General features: G+C 36.8%; 1 protein-coding gene across 1 annotated transcript in view; it reads left to right on the top strand.

Moving 5' to 3' along the window:
• Nucleotides 1–1,608: 1,608 nt before the first annotated feature.
• TRPS1 (transcriptional repressor GATA binding 1) overlaps nt 1,609–23,409 on the top strand; it is a 299,725-nt gene continuing 277,924 nt past the window's right edge. The window contains exon 1 of the mRNA XM_087447531.1: nt 1,609–1,725. Coding sequence (XP_087303657.1) covers nt 1,668–1,725 — 58 coding nt within the window. The 5' untranslated portion in view covers nt 1,609–1,667. The remainder of the gene's footprint in view (nt 1,726–23,409) is intronic.

The following is a 23,409-nucleotide window of genomic DNA, read 5'->3' on the forward strand; positions in this document are numbered from 1 at the left end:
GTTTCTGCTGAGAAGTCAGCTGATAGCCTTATGGGGTTTCCTTTGTATGTAACTTGACATTCTCTTGCGGCTTTTAGGATTCTCTCTTTATCTTTAATTCTGGACATTTTGATTATGATGTGTCTTGGTGTGGGCCTCTTTGGGTTTATCTTGTTTGGGGCTCTCTGTGCCTCCTGTACCTGGATGTCTGTTTCCTTCCTTAGGTTAGGGAAGTTTTCATCTATTATTTCTTGAAATAGATTCTCTGCCCCCTTGTCTCGCTCTTCTCCTTCCGGGACACCTATAACACGGATGTTAGTGCGCTTGATGTTGTCCCAGAGGTCCCTTAGACTGTCCTCACTCTTTTTAATTCTTTTCTCTTTTACCTGTTCACCTTGGGTAATTTCTTCTAGTCTTTCTTCCAGCTCACAGATCCGTTCTTCTGTATCCTCTACTCTGCTTTTGAGTCCCTCTAATGAATTTTTCATTTCCAGTATTGTATTCTTCATTTCTGATTGGTTCTTTTTATATCTTCCATTTCTTTGTTGACATTCTCACTGAGTTCATCTATTCTTCTCCCCAGATCAGTTAGCATCCTTAACACTCTTAGTTTGAACTCTCTGTCGGGTAGGTTGCTCATTTCTGTTTCACTTAGTTCCTTTTCTGGGGTTTTGTCCTGTTCCCTTACTTGGAATGTATTCTTTTGCCTCCTCATTTTGCCTCTTTCCCTGTGCTTGTGTCTATGTATTAGGTAGGTCAGCTACGTCTCCTGCTCTTGGATAGGTGACCTTATGTAAGTGATGGCTTAGGAGGCTTCCTGTGTGCTTCCCTCAGTTCTCAATGTTCCAGGGGTGGCCCCTATGTGGGCTACGTGTGTCCTTCTATTGTGGCCTGTTAGCTCTCCCTATAGGCGCCCAGGGAGGCTGAGTTATGCTCCTGGCCAGCTGTTGTAATGCTCAGCTGCTTGTAGTTGTTGTGGGCCCTTCAGTTTCTTTATCAGGTGTGAGGAGCCCCAGCACAGTTGGCTGCAAGTTCTAATACCACATCTGTGTTGCAGTATTTCTTTTAAGTGAGTAGGCCCCCAGTGTGGCAGGTTGTTAGGCTCAGGGCCTTACAATTGCTGTAAACCTCTAGCCTATTAGGTCTCTTGTCAGCTCTCTGAGGATTGCAGCTGGGTGGGGCTGCCCTTAGGCACAGGAGCACCCAATTGTTTCAGGCTTTGGAAGGTGGGGCAAACCCCCTATGTGGGTCTTTGAGAAGCACAAGTCTTCTGCAGCTGACAAGCCCTGTTGCCCACAGGTCCACACACACAGTCAACACAGTCCTGCCCTGTGTGAGCGTCCCGACCTCCCCAAGCGGACCCAGTCTCTCCACGGCGGGAGCCCCACACACTCCGCCACCACCCCACACTCTCCACCCGCTCCTTGTGCACACCCTGCCCCGCTCAAGTCAGCTCAGTTGCCAGGCTGCAGAGAATCCAGTCACCAATCTATGCAGGCCCACACGTTGCCTGAGGGCTTGTTGTTGGGTGGGGCCAGTCTCTAGGGTGGGCTGCCTGCCCTGGCTGAGCTGGATTAAATCGGTGCTCTAGCGGGTGGAGCAGACCCTGGGCTAGCAGGCCTCAGGGAGAACTCCAATGGCGTCTGTGTCAGCACGCTCACACCAGGCCACAACAATGGCCGCCGCCAATGTCCCAGTCCCTGGAGAGGTCTCACCCCTCACCGAGATGCACTCAGGGCCTATTAGGTGAGTCTCTTTTCACCGAAGCACTGTTCACCTTTCTTTCTGGTGATTTTAGGATGCTTTCTGGAACGGGTGAGTTTGTGCGCGGGCCCTTTAAGAGCCAGTTTTAGTTTCTTTGTGAACCGGGTTTTCTGGGGGTGCTCCCCAATGCTTTAGTAGCAGGCACAGTCAGATATTATGCCGCTGGTCTCGATTGTGCTGGGTCCACACAATGCCCACAGCGGGGGCGCTCCCTGGCTCAGGGCCCCGCGCCTCCAGGGAGGCTGCGTACCTGTGAGCTGCTCCCGGCGGCCGTGACGCTGGCGGCTTGTGAAGGCGGCGTTTTCCTCTCCAGAAGGGAGTCTCTGCCTCCTCCACCTCAGTTAGGATTGTCCGTTGTTGCAGGAGTTCCTCTCATCCAGTTTTCAGTTCTGTCTCAGGGGTAATTTTTCCACGAGTAGTTGTAAATTGGCTGTGTCCACGGGAGGAGGGGAGTTCAGAGTCTGCCTACGCCGCCATCTTGACTCCCTCCTGCGAGGCAAGCAATTTCTATCTTAGCATTTCTCTCCCGTACCTAGAGAAATGTGTCTGTTTTTACTTTTCTAATGACAATAAAATAAAATTTAGAAGTACGTGCTTTTCACATAGAATAGAAGTAAAACCTCTCTTTATTTCTTCACTCCCCGTTCAAAAGTCAATCTTTCCTCCAAAAGGCAGAACATGTGGTGCCAGCTGTGATCTTAAGTCAAGTTATTCTCTCTATGCCTCGGGGAGCTCATCTATAAAATAAAGATTACGCTATCTACTCAACAAGATTGTTGTGCTTCATACGTAAAAAGTGATTAACAAGTCATGGCTTTTGCTCTGTAGGCAGTCACCTCTTTGTAAGAAATACCTTTTCTATGTACCATAAAGAAAGAAAACAGAGAGGTTACCACTTAAATTATGAGACAATGCCATCTTATGATATAGACTGTAAGACACACCCTGGTTTCTGAAATGTTAAAATAGAAAAAAAGCATATTTTATAATCAAAGATCTATGATGCCATTTAGAAAGTGTATCATTCACACATTCATTCATTCAGCAAACTTTTCTGAGCACTTATTGCAAATGGTCAGATAAAAGTTAGGTTTACTTTATTTTAGATTGCACAATTATTTACAGCATTTTAATAAACCATTGAAATAAAAGTTTTAATATGGTACTGAGTCTTAATGAACTATTTTTTTAGGATTTCACTTATTTTTCCTTTCTATGAAAAAATATCTGATCCAGGCTTTGGCTTAGATGTTTAGGACAGAAAGATGATAAAGGAATTGACCCCGAGCTGAAGGCATTCATGGTGTAGGAGGAAGACAGACAGGAAAACAAATAATTATGATACAATGGGATTGACTCACTGTCAGGAGAGCACAGAGAAGGGAGCAACTACTGTGCATGTCCCAATACACAGTGACCAAAATGGTAAGGTGATTTCCCATTTTCACAATAAGAAAATACAAAGGAAACAATACAAAAAACAAAACGATGTTTTTTGACCGACTTGAATTAATAAAATTTTAGAATGACGGTGAACTAGTTAAGAGCAATTTCCACTATTTAATTTGTTGACTGGATTATAAAAGCTATTGAAAATAAGAGGTTAATTTAGTAATACTGTTTTCACACCATTCACATATTCCATGAAGCAATTTTTTTTCAAACTCTTCCTAGCACTTTGACATCAGTGCGTTTGTCATCAGTAGACTGTTGGCTCATCAAACTGTTTTTTGGAGCATGCCATCTTCATTCTGTCCAAATTGTTGGAGATACAGCTCTTGTTCAATCTAGGTATTGTCACTGAAAATTTTATTGAAAGTCTCAAGTGCCTATGTAAATATAACAGTGGAATCATTTTTTAAAAATGTATCCTTTACAAATATATTTGTGAATTCCATATTATAACCACTTCCTCTCTTACATTTTTAGGTGATCATTAAAAGACTTATTCTCAACAACATATTTTTTCAGGTATGATATCACATTGGAAAAAGTAACTTTTAAATCCATGTTAACATATTTGCCAGCTTTTATCAACCAATTTCATCAGGGACATCTGTAAGTACCATAGCAGTCATTTCTGCTTAATACGACTTCCCTCATATTGTTATTCAAAAGAGAAATGGAAAGAATTCCATACTATAAGATACTTTGTAAAGAATTAAGGTGCCCTTCCTCTTTTTTGAAAGATGATTTTGAGAGGCAAGCTCACTTTACATTCAGACACATGATAATCCTGAGAAAGTTAGGGCAAGTTTTATCTGAGGAGGAGATGAGACCAAGTCAGGACTTGAAGGATTAGTTGGATATTCTCAAGGACAGAAGGAAGGAAAGAGAGAAAGAAATAAGAGTATTCCACGCAGAAGGAGAATGCAGACTCAAAATATAGTGTCTTCAGGAAAAGATAGTTTTAGTCAGCTGGAGCACAAAGTATAATGTAGACGTGAAATGGAATATAAAGCTAGAGAAGTATGCTGGGGTCAGATCACGTAGAGCTAGTGAATTTAGATTTTATGGCAATAGGGAACCTTCCAAAGTTTTTAAACAGACAAATGATAATATGAGGGATTTTTTTAGCTACATAAAATAGCTAAATGCCAATGACCTACACTAAAAGAAATATAATAAAAAAAGTATAGTCAAAGCTAGCCCTATGCAAAATGAATTTGTTATCCACATCCATCACTTTTGTTTCTGTACCCATTTCCCCCTCTATAGTATACTCATTTTATTCCATACTACTCACCCAGTATTCTCATACACTCCTCTTCATTCTCCTCTATCAAAAACTTCTCTTGGAGAAGATAGGAAACCTGTTATAGACATCTTATTTAACTCCACAGCAACCACGAATTAGTTCCTATTATCACTATTTTAAAGACAACACAACTGTGCCTGACAGATATTAGGTAAGATTTAAAGCTAGAATTTCAGAAGCAGGTCTATAGGAACACACATCTTTGCTCTTAAAAGAGCCATAATATGTGAGTCTAGTACTCTGCTGAGTTTGATGTGCAACATGAAGGAATTCACAATTAACCAGGGAGGAAAGATTAACAGATGGAGAACAAAGACAGAAGAAATCAGGGGCAAATATAATTTAGTGGTAAGCTCATTTAGAGAATAAACACATCTTTGGGAAACTGAAAAGTCATGAAAGAAAGATCTTGAAATTGCCTAGAATATAGATAGCCAATGAGCAGAGGTGATGGCCAGTCTGGTAGTGGGAAGTACAAGAACACACATGTGGAGGTAGAATGTTCAGGACCATAAAGAGTGACTAAAACAGGGAAAGGTTCCAGTTATAGGGAATAAGATTGGATATGGGTAAAGGGTTTATATATGAAAGGCTCTGATGTGAGATTTTACACCAGGTGTGCCACTCCTTGTAAATTATGATATGCTGTAAGTTTTGATATGATGAAAAAGATAAATATCAGAAGACTCATCTGGCAGCCATATACAGGATGGATTAAGTTTGTGAAGGGATGGAAGGGAAGCCAACTAACAGGCTGTTACAGTAATCCAGGTGTGGAATGATGATGGCCTGGACTTTTTTTCCCTCTTATATAAAACTCATGGCAACAGCCATGTCTATGAAGCCTTTCAGAAAATAGTAGGAAAACATGGCCTTGCCAACTTGGAGATTACCAGTTTAACTGGACAGCGGCCATGGACCAATGAGTCACTGGAGACATTTTAAACAATGCATTCAGACAGTCTCACTTTGTATTCAACTGCAGTATACCTGGAAGGTAGGGTAAGGTTATCATCAAAAACTGTGCTGAATAATTCTGTGATGCCATAGATGAGCCATTCAACCTATAAAACTACAGCATATGACCCAACCAGCAAATGGAATTATATGTTGAGAAAAAAGTAATCTACTTTTATACGTTAATGTCAGTAGGTCTCACTAATTGAAAAAAGGTTGAGTTTATAAAGATTTAGAGAAAACAACAGTTTCTGTGGTCACTCTCAAATTACGGGGAAAATCCCTCAATTTGCTGTCACGGACAATGTCTTTAATTTAGGAAAATGGAAGAAAAAATTTTAATGTTGTTAAGCACTCCAAATGTTTTTGGATTCACATTCCTTCTCTATTTGCTTTTTCAGAATGTTTCTGCCTGTGTGCTCTGTTTACTAATGTGGCCGGTGTAATAAAGGCTTTCAGGATGGAGGTGCTGCTTCCTATTTGTATTCTACAGGATAGACAGATCTACTTTAGAAGCCTATGCGAATAAGCACCTGAATTTATTTAGATGCTTCTGGCATTTCAGAGAACTTAGTGCTTCTCTCTGCTTTAGCCCTTTAGATCTTATAGGAGTGGTAGAGTTTACAATTGCCTAAAATAATTTACTGAGGAGCAAGGCTAGTTCTAGGAGTGAGGTCCCTGTTTTAATGAATGATGCCTCCTGAACCATTGTCTCATGGGATATGGGATGCGAGCTCTGCTGTTAGGTTATAGTCGTTCCATGAGAAAGGAGACTAAGCCATGTGCGACCTCTGAGGACAGCACTGGGAAGAGATAGAGGAGGAAATGGGGAACCTGAATACTTTAGCCACAGTGTTGTTCCATCCAGACCAGCGCCGTCCAACAGAAACGTAAGGAAAGCCAAACTTTGAGCTGCATATGTAATTTTAAATTTTCTTGTACCCACATTTAAAAAGTAAAAATAAACAGGCAAAATTCATTTTAATAATATATTTCATTTAATTTAATACATTCAAATTATCATTTCAGCAAGTAATCAATATAGACATTATTTATGTATATTTTTTGTTCTATTTTGTACGAAATCTGGTGTGTATTTTACATCTTCAGCATGTCTCAATTTGTACTCACCGCATTTGAATTGCATAATAACTACATGTGGCTAACGGCTACCCTAGTGTACCCTAACTTTTCACAAAACTACTTAAGCCAGGAAAGGTGTTCTCATTCAAAAATAAGAATGAAGTATCGCTGAGATAACCTCCTCAAAGTTAAGAAGGAAAAAGAGAAGGAGGTGAAGAAAACTCAATTTTACAATCATTTTAAACTCGTGTTTGAGTCTATTCTCCTTGTGAGAAATGGAGACCAAGAGCTTACAAACGAGGACACAATAGTAAGAGTGAATACTGATGTATGATGAAGTGTTGACTGGCCTGTAACAAAATGAGCAAAACAAAGACAGTATAGTGAGATTTCCATAAAGTCCAATTTATTTAATTTAGAACATTCCCTTTTATTTTTATTGTATGTTTATTGTACTATTACTATGTATAGTAATAGTAAATGGTTGATACATGTGTTTTTGGTGTCTCCTCTGGCAAAATAAATTTTGGCAAGTGTATGTTGATTCTGAACTTTAAAAAGTTTCTTTGAAACATGAAAGGCATGAAAGTAAGTCTAGGGACAAGTGATAAAGGTGACAGGGACCTATTTTGGGACTCAGAAGCCCAGCATTCAAGGCCTGTTTCTGCTAACAAACACGTTAAATGGCTTGAATCCACTCACTGAGCCTTTCTGGTCCTCACATATTCATCTGTAAAATGAGGGATTTGGACCAGATTACCACTAAGATGGAATATACCTACAAAATTCTCTGCTTTTCTGACTCAGCTAAGGTCTTTTAGTAAGGCAGGGACAAGGTACTGAAGGCAAATGGTGGCTCCTGACTCAGAGCTAGTGCTAATTTCCACCAGAGGCAAATTATGTGATCCCTGTTTCAGAAATTCCTCCTTGAAAGCCTGTGAAAGGAAATATGCTACATAAATAAATGATCATCAAAGGAAAGATTTGCTTCTGAAATACAACCTGTATGTACACGGTGATATAGGCTTGTAATACCTTCTGAGTCATACCCCATCTCCTGACATGACTAATATGTCTTTTCCCAATACTTATGTGAAGCTACCTTATGGTTTTGGCAGTTAAACTGATTGATATTTGGCTTTATCATTTTAAGACTTCTATATAATACCTGTTTAACCTGTTCTAATCTGTTGGTGAGTAGGAGTTGAAATAATTTCCAATAAGCAAACTGAATTACTTCTCTTGATTTACTACCTAGGGTTAGAAGAAAGAGAAATTGAGTTCAAGATATAATAGTTTCTATTTGAATATAAAATATATTTATTATAAAAATAAAACTTAAAATCATCCAGTGCACAATAGTATTGACATTTCACTCAAGTTAGTGATTTTAAATATTAAGTCCCTGTAGAAATCTGCATGACTTTAAGTCTGAATTCTGCTACCTTATACTTGTTGGCATTTTGTAGTGCTACCAAGTATCAGTCTTCTATGCCAAAGCTTTTGAACTGATCTTTTGTTCTTAATTGTCTTGAAAATGTACTAGCGCCCAATTTTCACAAGTAGAATTGGCTTTATAATGGGTGAGTGTGGTGGACTTACTGTTTTTTTGGTTCAAGTTTAAGTGTGGATATTATTTATGACTCCAGTTCCTTTCAAAAGTATTACCTACTCTTCATCTCAGCAAAAAAAAAAAATTATCCCCAAATATAATCAGGGACCATGCCCAAAAACAAATTCTAAGTGCTTCAAACTTCTGGGAAGAAAATATAAACGGAAAATATAAATATTAAACATGAAATTTTTTTCAATAAAACTCTCTAAATTCCAATCTTCCTACTCTTATGATTACCTGTTATAGAACAACTTCCCAATACAGACTTTTAGCTACAAAATAGATAAATTTAGCTTGATTTCTGTTTACTTTATATATATTTAGACCTTAAATGAATCAGGTTCAACAGTTTTTAAATAAAAAGTTTCCATAATTTCAGAAAGTGTGAAAGTTCTGTGTAATAGTTGAGAAATATTATTTACTAAAAAACAGGCTGATCACATTATCTCTTTTCTCTTCTCATTGGAGAAATAAATGTACTAGCTTGATCTTTCTTCTGAATAAGAATTCTGTTATTTGGGAGTTATATGTATGCTTATTATCTGAGAAAAATAGCTAAATTCTAACCTTTTAAAATAAAGATGAAGAAAATACATAGACAAATCAGTTTATGTAATACAATTTTGCCTTGCCACACTAAATTTTTAGTTGGTAAATCTAATAGATTATATTTATGCATACATGGACATATACTATAGAAAATATACTATTTTCTGAAACTCTAATATTTAATGTTTCAGCAAAAGCAAGGAAGTAAACCAGATTTTTTCCCTGAGACACTGAAAGCAATTTCTCTTAATATATTTAAATTAGAATTAAATGTATGTTTCTAATGTGCCTTTTTAAATCTGAACAGATGATTTCTTTCATCTGAACAGTTGGAGATAGTAAAGTCATTTTTGCTGTAATAAATCTCTTCTTTGCCAGTATTTGTCCATCAGTAATGAGCAAGTTAGGCTATCTTAGCATTTGTTTAAAAATTCCACTTTCTCTTAAGCCTATGAGTTATGTTATTGAATCTGGAATTAATATTACTGAAGTAGTCACATTAAATCCTTTGTGGAAACAACAATAAGAATAAAATATAACTGATAGCTTTCTTGATTCTTCAAAAACCATATTGATAATACACTTAAAAACTGAGTTGCGTTATACACAGCAGGAAGCACAACTGTTCATCCAGTAAACATTTCTTGAGCAGCTTCTGTTCATGCATTTGTTCCTTCATTTGTCCTGCAAATATTTTTTGAGTACCTGCTATGTATCAGTCATTGTGTTGGACATGCAGAATGCATCAGTGAAGAAGACCTAGATGGCCTCTGCCTGCGTGGAACTTACAGTCTAACATGGGAGGGTCACATCAATTAGTTAAGTGTGCACGTGATGAATGTTATGAAAGATAAGGGGATGTGGAGAAGATTATAGAAGACTAGGGAAAATTGAAATGAGAATTTGTAACAGGCCTACCTGATCTGGAAGGCAAAGACAAAAAGTCTCAAGAGGAAGTGACATGTAAGCTAAGAAGTGAAGAATGAGTAAGAGCTAATGTTAGGTTAGAAGAGAGAAAGAGGGAAGAGATAGAGCACTTCAGGCAAGCAACCAATAGTGGGTTGAAGATCTTGAATCCTAAGAGATGTTGGAGCATTATAGGAGTTGGAAGAGCAGAGTGAGGAGCAACATAAGATGAGGTCTCCAAGAGCTAGTCAGGAGGTGGATAACGCAGGGTCTTATGAGGCATATTATCGACTTTGTATTTTATCCCAAGTGCAATGAGAAGCCAGAGTAAGGTGTTAAATAGAAGTTTCTGAGAAAATCAATCTCAGGATGGAGTGTGGAGGACAATTTGAAGAGTGTGAAGAGTAGAAAGAGAAAGACATTTATGAGGTTATTGCAGTAGTCTAAGCAATAGCTTGGACTAGGGACATGGCTTTGAAGATTGAGAGGTGTGGATAGATTCTAGATAATTGGAATATAGACTCAGTGGGATCCGGCTATTAGCTTAGCTATGTGGATAGAGATTGACTTCTAGATTTCTGGCTAGGGCAAGTGGATGAATGGTGGATTTTTGAGGAAGCTGGAGCAGGAAGACAAATTCAGGGAAAGTCAGATGAACTCATTTTGAGCATGTTGCTTTTAAGGTGCCTGTGAGACACTCAATTGTTGATGACAAGCAAGCATTTGAAAACATGATCTGGGGCTCAGAAAAGAGTTCTGAGCTGCAGATATGAATTTCAGGTCTGCTTTTATGGGTGGTAATTGAAGCCATGTGAGTACATGAGATTGCCTAAAGAGAATGCATATAGAGCGAGCAGGAAAGAAGTTACAGGACAGAGCTCTGAGAAACTCTGCTACCTAAGGATCAGCAGAAGAAGAGAAAGAAAAAGAGAAGGAGAAAGAGTAGTCTGAGTCATAGACAGAAAGCCAAGAGAGGAGCCCACAGAAAAGAGATCTTGGAGGAGAAAATTGGTTCAAACGAATTCTGCTGAAGGGTCAATTCAGGTATGTGCTGTGTAGAAGAAATTGTCCTGAATATTCTGAGGACTACAGAGATGACAAGGCATGGACCTTAGCCTCAAAGAGTCAACTAACCAGTAGGAGAAATGGGCATGTAATTAACTTCCAAACAGAGTAGAACACATAATTGCTTGCTAGGTTAGATGCAGACACTTGGAGAATGAGAAAAAGTTGATGTTATTGACTAAATGATTTCACAAAATTGGTTTTAAAAATTTTAGACAAAATTCATGTTCAAATGCATTTTCAAGGTGTTCACTTTAACAACACTATTAAGAATAATACTATTCTACTTTATGTATGTGTGGTTTGGCTGGTACAGAGCAACTATGTATGACAAAGAACAAAGAAATACTTCCTGTTCAGGAATCTGAGAGTTTTTGACCCTGGCCCAATAACTCAGCTACATATTAGTTTATTCAGGGAAGAGTTTCAGGATCTGTTTTTTCTGGGGTTGGCTCTGCCCCATCCTGGCCACTTCATAGAGATCCAGGAATTGGGCCTTAAAGAAGATTGGACCTTAAGGCAAAGGATGATATTGTTCTTTCCTCTTCAGAGTGACAAAATGGCCCATCTTTTAAAATACTCAGCAATAGGTGGGACAAATGTCATAGACACTTAGTAATTCAAAATTGGAGATAAATTGGATGCACCGTAATTTAGTTGTTACTTCAATTATAATTAATTATTTAAAAGTTATTCCCAAATATTTACACATTTTATATGTATATTTCTTCCTTTAATATAAGCTTACAGTTCAAAATTTAACCTTTTGAAAGAAATGAATCAAAAAATTCTTTTTAGCAAAGTATTATATTAGTGATTTCCTTTAAATAATGATTTCTCCCCTGAATTTAACATTTGTTTTCATCTGTTTTCACACTTTTTTACCAAAATTTCTGGTGGTTAAGCATGTTTTGTTTATTTTTTGTTGTTGTTGTTTTAGGATACCTTTGCTGCGTGAATGACGTATTTTTGTGACTTTCTTATTAATGCTTCTTAATATCATACTAGAAAATGACTCATGCTTAAAAGCAATGATTGAATTTCATTAAAACAATTTAATTTAGAGTATTCACTAATTAACTAGAATTTCTCTTTATTTTTATGATAAATTGATGAAGCTTTACGGCCTATAATTAAAATTTCCAAATTAATTTAAATACCTTGAGAGGTTTTGTCTTAGACATACTTCAATTTTATCATACAATAGGGAAAGTAGGCAAAACGCCTTTTGATAACCCTGCTGGTATTAAGATGTTCTCCTAATCCATAGTCTCCATCTTTACCTTCTTAAGCATGTCACTAAAGAGTTATTATTATGATCTGAAAATATTTAAAGTTTTGAAAAAACATAAAAAGAATACTATTTTTTTGGGGGGGTCACAGTGAATAACTTCACATAAACTGTACAAATTTCAAACAAATTGAACAAAGCTTTACATTTATAGATTTATGTATTGAATCAAGTTGTAGTTCTGTATATTTTGATGAGAGTTCACAGGTTAGTTCACATTTAAGGCTCTTTTGACATCAACAAACCAGGAATTAAAATTTGTTTTCTTCCTAATATATTCTAGGAGAGTATCCATTTTGTTTCTCTGGGAAATTTTTTATTGACATTTCAGCGTATCTGTCATGAGAGTTTATATTTATCAGCTTGCTTAGTGCTTTTAAATTTAATCCCCAGCAATTTCTTCATCAGAAAATAGCCATATTCATAACAACCCACTTTGGGTTTAATTCACATGTCAGAGGTTCAATGCATGTGGTTTCCTTTGGGCCCCACTGTTTTCGACTCAATATATAAAGAGCTGAAGGAACGCAGGTGCCAGAAGTTAAGCTTCATTCACTGAAGGATGCTAGAGAGAGCCAGGGAAAGGGGGAAGCAGCACAAAGCAGCATGCATGGGACGATCCAATTTTTGTTTAAAAAAAAAAGGGGACTTTTTTATGTGTTTAATCATGCATTTGAGTAGGGCAGTGAGATTGGAGGTGATTTTTTTCAACCTTCTCTATATTTTCCATAGTGTTTGAATTGTTTTTATGAAGTATAATCAGTTACAATATTATTTTCACTTTGGGGAAAAATGTTATACTCAGTTATTTTGCGGGAGGGGGATTCCATTCTACGCAAAACTTAAAGATTTCATTTTAAAGAACAATTTTGAGCAAGAAGCGGCATGTACTGTTTTGTTCTTATGTTTTTAACTTTTGAAAATGACTGATGCAAACCCGAGTTGTATTGCATGTGTGTCTTTAAATAAGACTGTATATTGATTTTACAGATTTTAGTTTTCAGATTTCAGATTTGAGAATGCATACTCTCTCTCCTTCACAAAATTGAATGAAATTTCTGCAACATACTTTGGTATGTGCAGAACACCGTCTTCAAAACTGAACTTTCCTTTCCACACACAGACATCTTAGAATATTCTTAAATTACAATATTCCTAAATCAATCTAATTAATTTCCATTGCTTTTGTAATACTCCTCCTGTCTTTTTTCCCATTCCTTGTTACCATTCTCTTCTCACTGTTTCTGTTCAGCATTCCTAACAAAACACTTGGGTGGAATGGAAAGAAATCCAGGTTAGACAACTTGGATTTGAGTCTTGTCTCTGCCACTTACCAGGTGAAGGACCTTGAGTATCAATTAACCTTTCATGTAGTTGTCTCAGCTTCTTCATCTGCAAAGCAGGGATAATAGCACTTGCCTTAAATGCCTCATCACATAGTTGTGAGGATCAAATTATAGGATGTATGTACACTATAAAGTAGTGTCCTAGGAAAAGGTAGTACTATGGTCATTAATATCATTTTTAGTAGGTTCAGGAAGGCTGTTGACAAAGATCGTGTGTTATCCTTTGGCCATCTTTATCTCAGACCATAGAAGATAAAGCATTGAGAATTTTGGAAATTAAAGTTTTAGGAACATAGACAGTCACAATTGTCTGGACAATAATGTAACAGGAAGTTTGGAGAGAAATATGAAATATGTAAATATGAAAGCATATGTGTACAGGTATGAGAAATTGAATTGCACACTACGTGAATCCATGTATACTCCCTTGATTGTGGAAATTGCAGAGACCAGTATTTTTTAGTTTATATCAGAAGTCTCATGTTACATAATTTCTTTCTTTCTCTGTGTCCTAATTTGTAAAATGGAATTAATAATGTCTAACTACTGGATATTATGTGGGTACCACTGTGTGGTATGACAGAACTTAGTTTTATAACCATTTCAATAGATTCAACCCAACAAATATCAATTGATTAGTGATTATGTGCAAGACGTTGTACTTGGCAGATACAGAAGCCATTAAAACAAATAAAATGGAATCCCTGGAAAAACATATATTCTGAAAGGTAAATGACATAGATATACAAATAAATAAGATGTAAAGTAAAAAAAAGCAAGTGCATTATAGGGGTAAAAATAAAATGCCATGGGATTCAAAGGAGGGAGGAATCAAATTTGGTTGTGTCAAAGTCCAAAAGCCTTATAGGAAGGCAGCAAGTGTGAGATATTGATGTGAGTAGTTTGGTTTGGCTGTCAGATAGGGTTATCATAGTGGACCTTGACATGGGCCTCAAAGGATTGCAATAAGGAGAAATAAAGAAAGAATTCATTGATTCACTCATACGAAATTCATTGTAAGTATATTGTTGGCCATGCATTGTGCAAGAAGCTGAGAATATGATGGCGAACAAATCACACATGAGCCATCGTTAGGGAGTAAGAACAGAGGGAGGCGAGCACGAGGTACCCTACTCAGTTTGGTGAGAGCTGCAAGGAAAGAGGATGTGCTCAAGTGTCCTAGGAGTAAGGACATATTGAAGAGGACACAGAATAACCAGTTGAAGATGAAACGGCAGTTTTGAACATAGGGATGAAATATCCAGGAATAGATTTCGAAAGTTTAATCTGACAGCAGTGTTCAGAATGAATCAAGGTGATTTTAAATGCCTGGGTGCATAGTAAGGACCTTATGTGAATGTAAACCACTTTACTTATATTCTTTCCTTTAATCCTCACAAGGTTCCTAGAGGTAGGTGTTCTAGTTCCAATTTTAAAGATGAAGAAACTGAAGCTCAGAAAAGTAAAATGATTTATTCAAAGCTATAGAGTTGATAACTGGCAGTGCTAGGATTTCAACCCTGGTGTTGACTTCAAAGTCTGTGATCTTGAATTCTGCACTATACTGAATCCCAGGGAGAAAAAAGCGAGCAGATAGAACCAAACCATCACCCTTGACCCTCAGCACGGACCGTGTAGTGTCATTCCATCCTGTTCACTCATTTTTACAATCTGGTGAGAGGCTACACAATTCATTCATACGTTATTCATTGACTCATTCCTTCAACAAATCTTTATTATGTCAAGCACAGGGCTAGATGTTTAGACACAAGATGAATAAGACAGAATCTTCGCCTTCAAGGAGCTTAAAATTTAGATGAGGAGACCTTCAGGTAAACGAGCTAGTTCAGGGCACTGTGGTAAAAGCTATGGTAGGAGTGAAGGAGAGGATCTACAGGAACAAATAAGAGAAGCCTCACATCAGTTTTGGGGAGGATCAGGGAAGGAACTGAAGGAGCAGCTTCCAATACGAAATGGGAAAGATAAGGAGTGGCTAGCCAAGGGAAAAGCAGTGAAGGCAAACGAGACAGACATGGAGGCCAACAGCATGTGGGATGTTGTTAGGCCTGTGAGTAGTTGAGTACAGCTGCCTAGTAGGGTTATGCTAGTGGTGGTGAGAAAGGGGAGTTGTAGAGAGATAATCAGGTGTTGATAATCAGATAATCAGATAATCAGATAATCAGAGATAATCAGATAATCAGAGATAATCAGATAATCATGAAGAGCTGCTCATCTTTTTGGAAAAATGAAACCTACACATTTCTAGTGGGAGTGTAAATTTAGCCAAGTCTTTAAACAATATGTTGCCTTTAAAATGTTCTTACCCTTTGATTTCATACCTATGACACTTCTGAGAAATTTCATTAAAGGAAAATAATTTGAAATGTGGACAGACACTTATGCTCAAAGTTATTCATTGAAGCTTTATTTACCATAACAAATTTTATAAACAACCTAAATGTTTAACAACCAAGTGGCAATTCAGCCAATTATGGTGTTTCGATATGAATATGAGATATACATATATATATATATGATTGTGATATATAATCACTGTATTGTATAGAGAGAATCAATCCTCGTTATTTGTAGATTCCATATTTTCAAGTTGGCCTACTCACTAACAATTATTCATAACCCTGAAACCAATACTAACAGCACTTTACAGTCATTTGCAGACATGCAGAAAGCAGCAAAAAATTTGAGTCACTGGAGACACATGTTCTCAGCTGACATTAAGCAAGGTGATATTCTGCCTTCTCATTTCAGCTCTCATACACTAAACAAGTGTCCTTTATACAGTATGCTTAAATGGCACATTTTTCACATTTTTGAGCTTTTTCTTGGTGATTTTTCTGTTTAAAATGGTTCCCGAAAGTAGGGCTGAGGCGCTGTCTAGTGTTCCTTAGCACAAGAAGGCGTGGTGTGACTTACAGAGAAAATACGTGTTAGATAAGATTTATTCAGGCATGAGTTATAGTGCAGTTGGCCATGAGTTCAATGTTGATAAGTCAACAATATATATTAAATAAGCTGTATTTAAACAGAAACACAAAAATCAAGGTTGTATATTGATCAAATGGTGAAAAAGTTGTGACCTAAGTCTCGCAGGAACCTAACCCCATATTTCCCTAGGACCAATGCTTCAGTCTTCGCTAATTCAGTGTTAACAGCAACTTTATAGAACACAACTGGCTCAAATAATGACTGTATATATACACATACCTACATATATATGCATGTATATATATATATGTATACAAAGGCCTATATATATGTGTGTATATACACAGACACACATTACCCAAATATAAACTAATTATATATATATTTTGCATTATAGGAAAATAATTTCCTAATCATCTTTCACAATATTTTATACACCCTATACCTCCAATTCAGAACAAAACAAGACTGAAACACTTGAATATGGGATCCAATTTAATGACATATTAATTTTGTAATGAAAGAATAACGTGATTAAATAACGGTTTAGATTTTAATTCTGCTGGAGACGAATGGGGTATAGCTAAAAGGCTCTTGTTTGATATTGTGTTTGGAGGAGATGGAGGGCTGGAGTCAATGTTCTCTTAACCTCCCCTTGTGAAGAAGGCTGAGACATAGGTCACCTAATAAGACCAGTCCCCTTTATCCTCATTCTCCACTATTAATTATCTCAGCCTTTGCTGATGTCACAAAGCTGAGTTGATGAATATCTCAACTGCGAAGCTGTTTATATCTCTTGGACAAAGTCCATATGGGAAGGGTGATTTACGGAATGGATGATTTGGAATATTTTAAAGATAACCAAGAGAACAATCATTTTTGCCTTGGTGTGTGCATTTCAAAGACTTCTGAAAGTTAGATTGGAGAATAAAATCAGCCGACTGGGATAAAGCCGAGAAAACACACACATACATAGCTAATGATGGCTGCACAAAAAGCGCAAGACACACCCCATGGTAGCAGGATTAATCAAAGGATTCCTTCAAGGTCTCACAGCATGCGCACAGGCTGTAGAAGGAGATTCAGTAAGATCTTCTAACTATCTACTTAGGACTCCTCTTTCTTTTTGTATCCATACTGCAAACATTGTGATGTTGGTTGTATGGCTAGAATCAGGGTAGCCTGGTTTGGATCAACAATGGAGAATCTTGACAACGAAACCATGCCGTTTAGGAGGAGCGTACAGTGGGTCCGTGCACGATATATCTCATAAGAATAAAATAAATTGACGTTCTTTTTATTTCCCCTTTTGTGGGAGTGCACCAGTTTGGAAGTTGAATTTGGGAAAGCCTGCTCCTGGGAGCAGATATCTAAGAGGGGATTCCCTTTGTCATTTCTATTCAAAGTATTAGCATAATTCCTCAAGCACAGACTCTCTAAGATACCTTGAGTTATTTATTAATATTTAAAGAGGTTGTTTGGCATGAAGCATGGAGTATAATTCTTAAAAGGAGCTGACAGCAGAATACATTTGTTAAGTAGAAAGACACGTCTAAACTTTGCCAAAAGAAATATTGTGTGCAACAAGCACTCTTGGTGGGGAGGGTTGTTTTTTCTCTGGACCTGTGTGTGTGTGTGTGTGTGTGTGTGTGAGAGAGATTTTTTGTTTCTCCTCAATTTCCATTTACACATCCCTCCCTTGTGTCTTGGACCCATTTTGAATGAAATACTAATAATAAAAGAAAGAAAGACTTGCAATGGCCATGAAGACTCATCTTCTATCTGCTCCTGGGGCAATCTTTTCTTCTAGCTCAGAATTTAATGGTAGACCACCCCTACTGTCCTCCCATCTAACTTGTTTATATTTTGCTCATTTTCTTCATTTTAACGAGGTGATGAATAAATGCTCTTTACAAGGAAAAGGGGACTGTCAGGGCTAGAGACTGGAGTCCTCTGTTCATTCATACAGCAGGTAAAGTACAAACAGGCAAAATGCAAATCTGTCTGTCAGGGATTACAAATTTGGCCTGGGGGGGGAACCCAGTTAAATGAAGGTAGTTAATTTTCCCTCCCTGCTGGTTCCTTCCTGGGCCCCTTCAGAGGGGGATTTAGAGTGCTAGTTACTGATTTGTTTCCTTCTCCAGCCCACTCACTAACACATTTTAACTTGTTTCTCCCACAAGCTTCGTAATACCAAGGTTTTCAGCATGCAGTGAAAACGTTAAAGTGTGGCAATAGCAAGTAAATACAAATCAATATTCTTTATAATTGTTTGTTTGAAAATGCTCTGAGAGCTATCAGAGTTATCAAAATTAAATACAAAGTGTAATGTCTAGGGATTCATGCTTGGGTGACAAAACCATAAAAATAAAAGCAAGGAAATGATTACCATAAAAATCAGCATAGTGGTTCCCTTTGAAGGGAGGGAATGGCTGCAATTAGGATGGGGCACATGGAGGGGGTTTTGGGCGGCTGGTAAAGATCAATTTCTTCACCTGGGTGGTGGGTATAAAGTAGGTGTTCACTTTATAATGAGTCACTAGGTCCATAAAAAAATTAAGTAAAATTCAATATAGTTGCTGCCATTGCCAGGGAGAAGGAATGAGCGTGAGAGGAAATTCTTGGATGCGAGCATCATACTGGTTCTTGCCCAGAGTACTAGATACGTGAGTCTCTTCAGTTTGTGAAACTTCTTCCAGCTGACTACGTATGGGCACTAGTCTATATGGAATTTATATTTCAATCAAAGTGTAAAAATTCAAAATGAGACTTCTCAAAAGACTTTAAAACAGTTGTTAAGATTTCACCTCGACTTTGTTTCTACATCCAATAAATCTCTTAGTGATTTAAAAAATTCCCTCCAATTTCTCCAAACTTTTCAGTGGAAAAGTCTAACCAACTACCCATAATACAAACTTTGGTCGTATCAGGGGATGGGAGTGGAGGGAGGGATTTAGAAGGTGGATTTAGAGAGAGACAGTTTATCTAGGGACTGCCATAGACTTCCCGGGGCTGCGACTTTCCATAAATAAAAAACAACATTGAAAAACTCAAGGCAGCAGGTCAAAATAAATATATAGTAGCGTCTCAAACTTTGACCTTATGTGTGTTAAGATAACCAAACAGCACTCAATGAAAGAATTTTGATTTGTTTTTCAGTTTGCTGATAGGATTTTTCTTTCTACAAGGCTGTAAGGTCCTGTTAGGACTGAAGCCAACAGAGACATTTTGGTAGCTGAATTAATTTTTTTTTCATCTATTGAGGATGCTCCTCACTGAAAGTCAGAGTCCATTTGGGATGTAATCTAATCTTTTTAATAGCTGATAAACGGAAACGAATAGCGTCTTGGACGCAACAGAGGTGGAGCAGGTTTGAACAGCTGGCACTCAGCTTTTCTCACATGTCCATGCGAAGATAAACAGCTCTTCTAAAGTATGGTATGGCTAGAGAATCAAGCAAGCGGATTAGAAACCACGTTCTGATTTTTGCCCCCAGCATTTTGCAGGATGTTTTTTGAAAATTGGTTTGTAAAAACATAGGAACAGTTTTGAAAATCGTAGTTTAAAAAAAAAAAGACAGCATTAGAATTCTCTGCCAGAGGTGAAGTGAGTGGATGCAAAGACTGTCGGAATGATAACAATAAAGGGTGTGGGAAGACTTTCCTGCGTCATGAAAATTAATGTGGGCAGACGGCCTTTAATCATCACTTAAATTGACAAAAAGAGAGGGCAAGGATTTCTGAGTGACAAGAAGGTGCTCTTATTCTGAACCAGGATTACCATGTAGTTCCTCAAAAAAAGCCCAGGTGAAGGTAAAGGAAATACAGTTTAGTGTCACATCCCTTAATTATTTACAAATGTTTATGAAACTCCTAGTTGTGTCATCTGTTCAGCAGGGGGAAAAGCATAAATGGAAAAGCAGGGATCAGATCCCTCTGTCTGCTATCAATTAAATCATCAAAACAAAATTATCATTCAAATTACAATGTATCATTTCACTTTCGAATGTATGGAGGAAAACCATCTATGCAACAGAAATCTGTAAACCATCAAAGCAACAAAGCGACATTAAAGTTCAATGAGCAGTTTGTTCATGCATGTTTTAATCTAGTTAAAAAATGGAAACCATGTTCACGTGGTCAAAATAATGCTTGCGTCAAAGGAGTCTTTGAGGTTCAATCCAGTGAGACAGGCAAAGGATTTTGGTGAAACCCCAAAATATTTTCAAGAGGAGAAAGGGCTCCCTAGAGATCTGAATACAGTGGCATTAGTGGAATTTTAACGTGGGAAAGTATCTAGCTTGTTAGAGGGAGAAAATATCAAATGTTCAACTTCTAAATGTGTTCTCTTCTATGATTATGTAATTGAGAACTGTTTTTTATTTTCTATTAATACTTACATTCTATTGTTTCCTATCATGCATATGCTAAGCTTGCTTTGTATTAAGTTCTGTGTTATTGTGTCTTGCCATGTTAAAGTGATTATCTGTCGCTACAAAAGAGATTTATTACCTTCATGATTCTGACCATACACACATCTTAAATAAATTAATGAACTGACAAACAAAGAGTGCCCCATCATTCTAAGTAGCTGACAACATTTAAAAAGCAGTCACATTGCAGTGCCAAACGTTTTAAAAAGATGGGCACTTTTGGAAGAGTAAAGGAAATTATTTTGTGAATAGTCATTGGGGCAACTAGCCTAACTGGATCTAAAAGTTAAATCAAAGATCAATGCTACTACTACATTGTTCTAGAATGCTGTTTTATTAGAGTACCTTGAGTTATTTTCTACCAAAGACCACGTCGTCCTGGTGTTTCTCAAGAAGCAGTTCTCTGGATTGCCTTAGTAACTTTATCCAAAACATACTGACCAGTTTGAATTAGTAATTTGAGACCAGGTGTGTGGATTCTATTAAAGATGAAAAAAGATTATTTATTTATGGAAGTGTGTAAAGTATTGGCAAAGAAAACAAACACTAGATATGTTTAAGCAAAATAATTTTCTCCGATAAAAACTAAAAGAAAAAAAGATTGTATTTCTTTAAAAAGACTGTGTTGTTATATTTTTTTAATATGAAATTTAAACGTTGACTAATACTTAGGACTGCCGAATTATCTGTCACTCCCCTAAAGAATAGAAATAGGGTCCATTCATCTTTGTTTATTCATATTGTTCTTTTGAATTTTAAAAATAATTGCAAGAGGAAAATAAAACTGAAAATTCTTGACTGAAGAATTATTTTAACCTGATTTTACCATAACTGAAATATAGGCAGATATATACAAAATTTTCTATGAGCCAGATTACTGCTATGCTCCTTTTCCTTCACACAGCTAGCAAAGGATATTATTTTCTTATTAAATTTTAGCTCAATAAAATGGATACAGCAAACAGCACATCACAAGGATCGGGGATGTCTCATTTCTGCATTTAAGAATCATCATAGGAAGCAGGAACAGTGTTCACTTCCGGGTCTCAGGGATCACAAGTTTTAAAAAATTATTGAGATATGTGCGCTCTGCTAGGTTTTATATCTGAACAATTCCCAAGCATTCATTTTTACAGTTTGACAATTATTTTTTTCCTCATGAGCAAGACTCTTAGGAAAGATTTGGACACTTGATTCAAAAAGAACATCTAAAGAAAATGTACTAAAAACAGTAATTCCTGCAACACACCACTGCCTTCGCTGTCGTGATTTCCTGAGGATAGTAAAAGTGTTTTTAACCTGCCAGATTATGTTTGAGAGTTTTAAAATATATTTTTTATAACTAGTTAATATGTCAGATACACATTTCAGAGACTAACTTTCTAGTAAACAAAATGCAAAAGTTCCCCTACTGAAGTATATATCATACTTTTCCTTAAGCTGCTTTACACAATTTTAAAGTTTTTGCTCCAATAGATTGTGGAGGCATTTCTGATTTGCTACTAGTGGATTTATGCTGGTTTTCTTTTCTTAAAATTCAAAACTAAATACTTAACCATTAATATGAAAAAACTAAACCAAATTCCTGTAAATTTAATTTAAAAGTATAATTTACCTAATGATATCGAAAATATTCATTGCTGATACATTCCTGTTACACTTTTTTATAAGCCCATGACACTAGATCTCGAAGAATAAATTTGTAATGTTTTCTATGCATTAAAATATAAGAAAATATTTTTTGTGATTAGGATATGCAGTAGTTTCTGCCTGCTTCATGCATGTTTTGTATTTTATAGTTATCATCATATCATATCATGACACCATCATCATCATCTTAACTAGAATTTTCCAAGTACTCGTTGTGTGTGATGCCCTGTGATAAGTGCTTTATGTGCATCATTTCATGGCTCTATCTAGCTCTTACTTCTAGGAAAATATAAGGTCATCACCTGAGCATCAACGTCTTAACGTAAAGATGGCTCTTGGTGGGAGCATTTCACCTAACAACATTGGTCAACCTGCTTAATGTTGCTGTTTGAATCAATGGAGAAAATATCTTAATAATTGTGTCTCTTTGTTCTTTCTAGTGCCCAGCAGAGAAAGGGGGGAGAGGGCAGTGCAGAGGGAGAGTGAAGATAACTGCATTTAGAGAAGCAGAAAAGTGGTCTCTATTTAGAATGGAGGGAATAAGATTATTTTCAAAGAGATTTATTTACATTATACCTGTACACATAAAGAATGCAATTTATTATAAATGCTATTTTAAATGAACACACAACAATTGTATTACTCCCAATGATTTAAGCATACACAAAGCTGGATATTCTGAGGTCTGTTTTAGAATTGCCATACATTTTCCTTCCCAACTAAAACTTACTTTTTCAGAGAGGAAATACTCCGATGTCAGCAATATTTTCTTTAAACTGAGTGCATTTCAATTCTGTTTCTGGTGTGTAATTTTCGGAGAAAGACAGCACCAGAAAAACATTTCAAACTTCATTTTATCTTTCATGTCATTTGATACTATTTGATACTATATTTCCAGGAATTCATTTTTGTTTTTTATGTTCCTCACAAATGAAATAATTTTGAGTTGAGTTGGGCTTGATTTTAACCCTTCTGCAAAAAAGTAGAGTTTTTTAATCCCCTCAACTCAACTTTTTTAAAATGTTGATTTAATATTTCCTAGACAGGTAATTTAAAAGTGGTAACTTA

This window comes from Ceratotherium simum, chromosome 23 (assembly GCF_057802395.1).
Source record: "Ceratotherium simum simum isolate JZ-2026a chromosome 23, ASM5780239v1, whole genome shotgun sequence".
Lineage (NCBI taxonomy): Eukaryota > Metazoa > Chordata > Mammalia > Perissodactyla > Rhinocerotidae > Ceratotherium > Ceratotherium simum.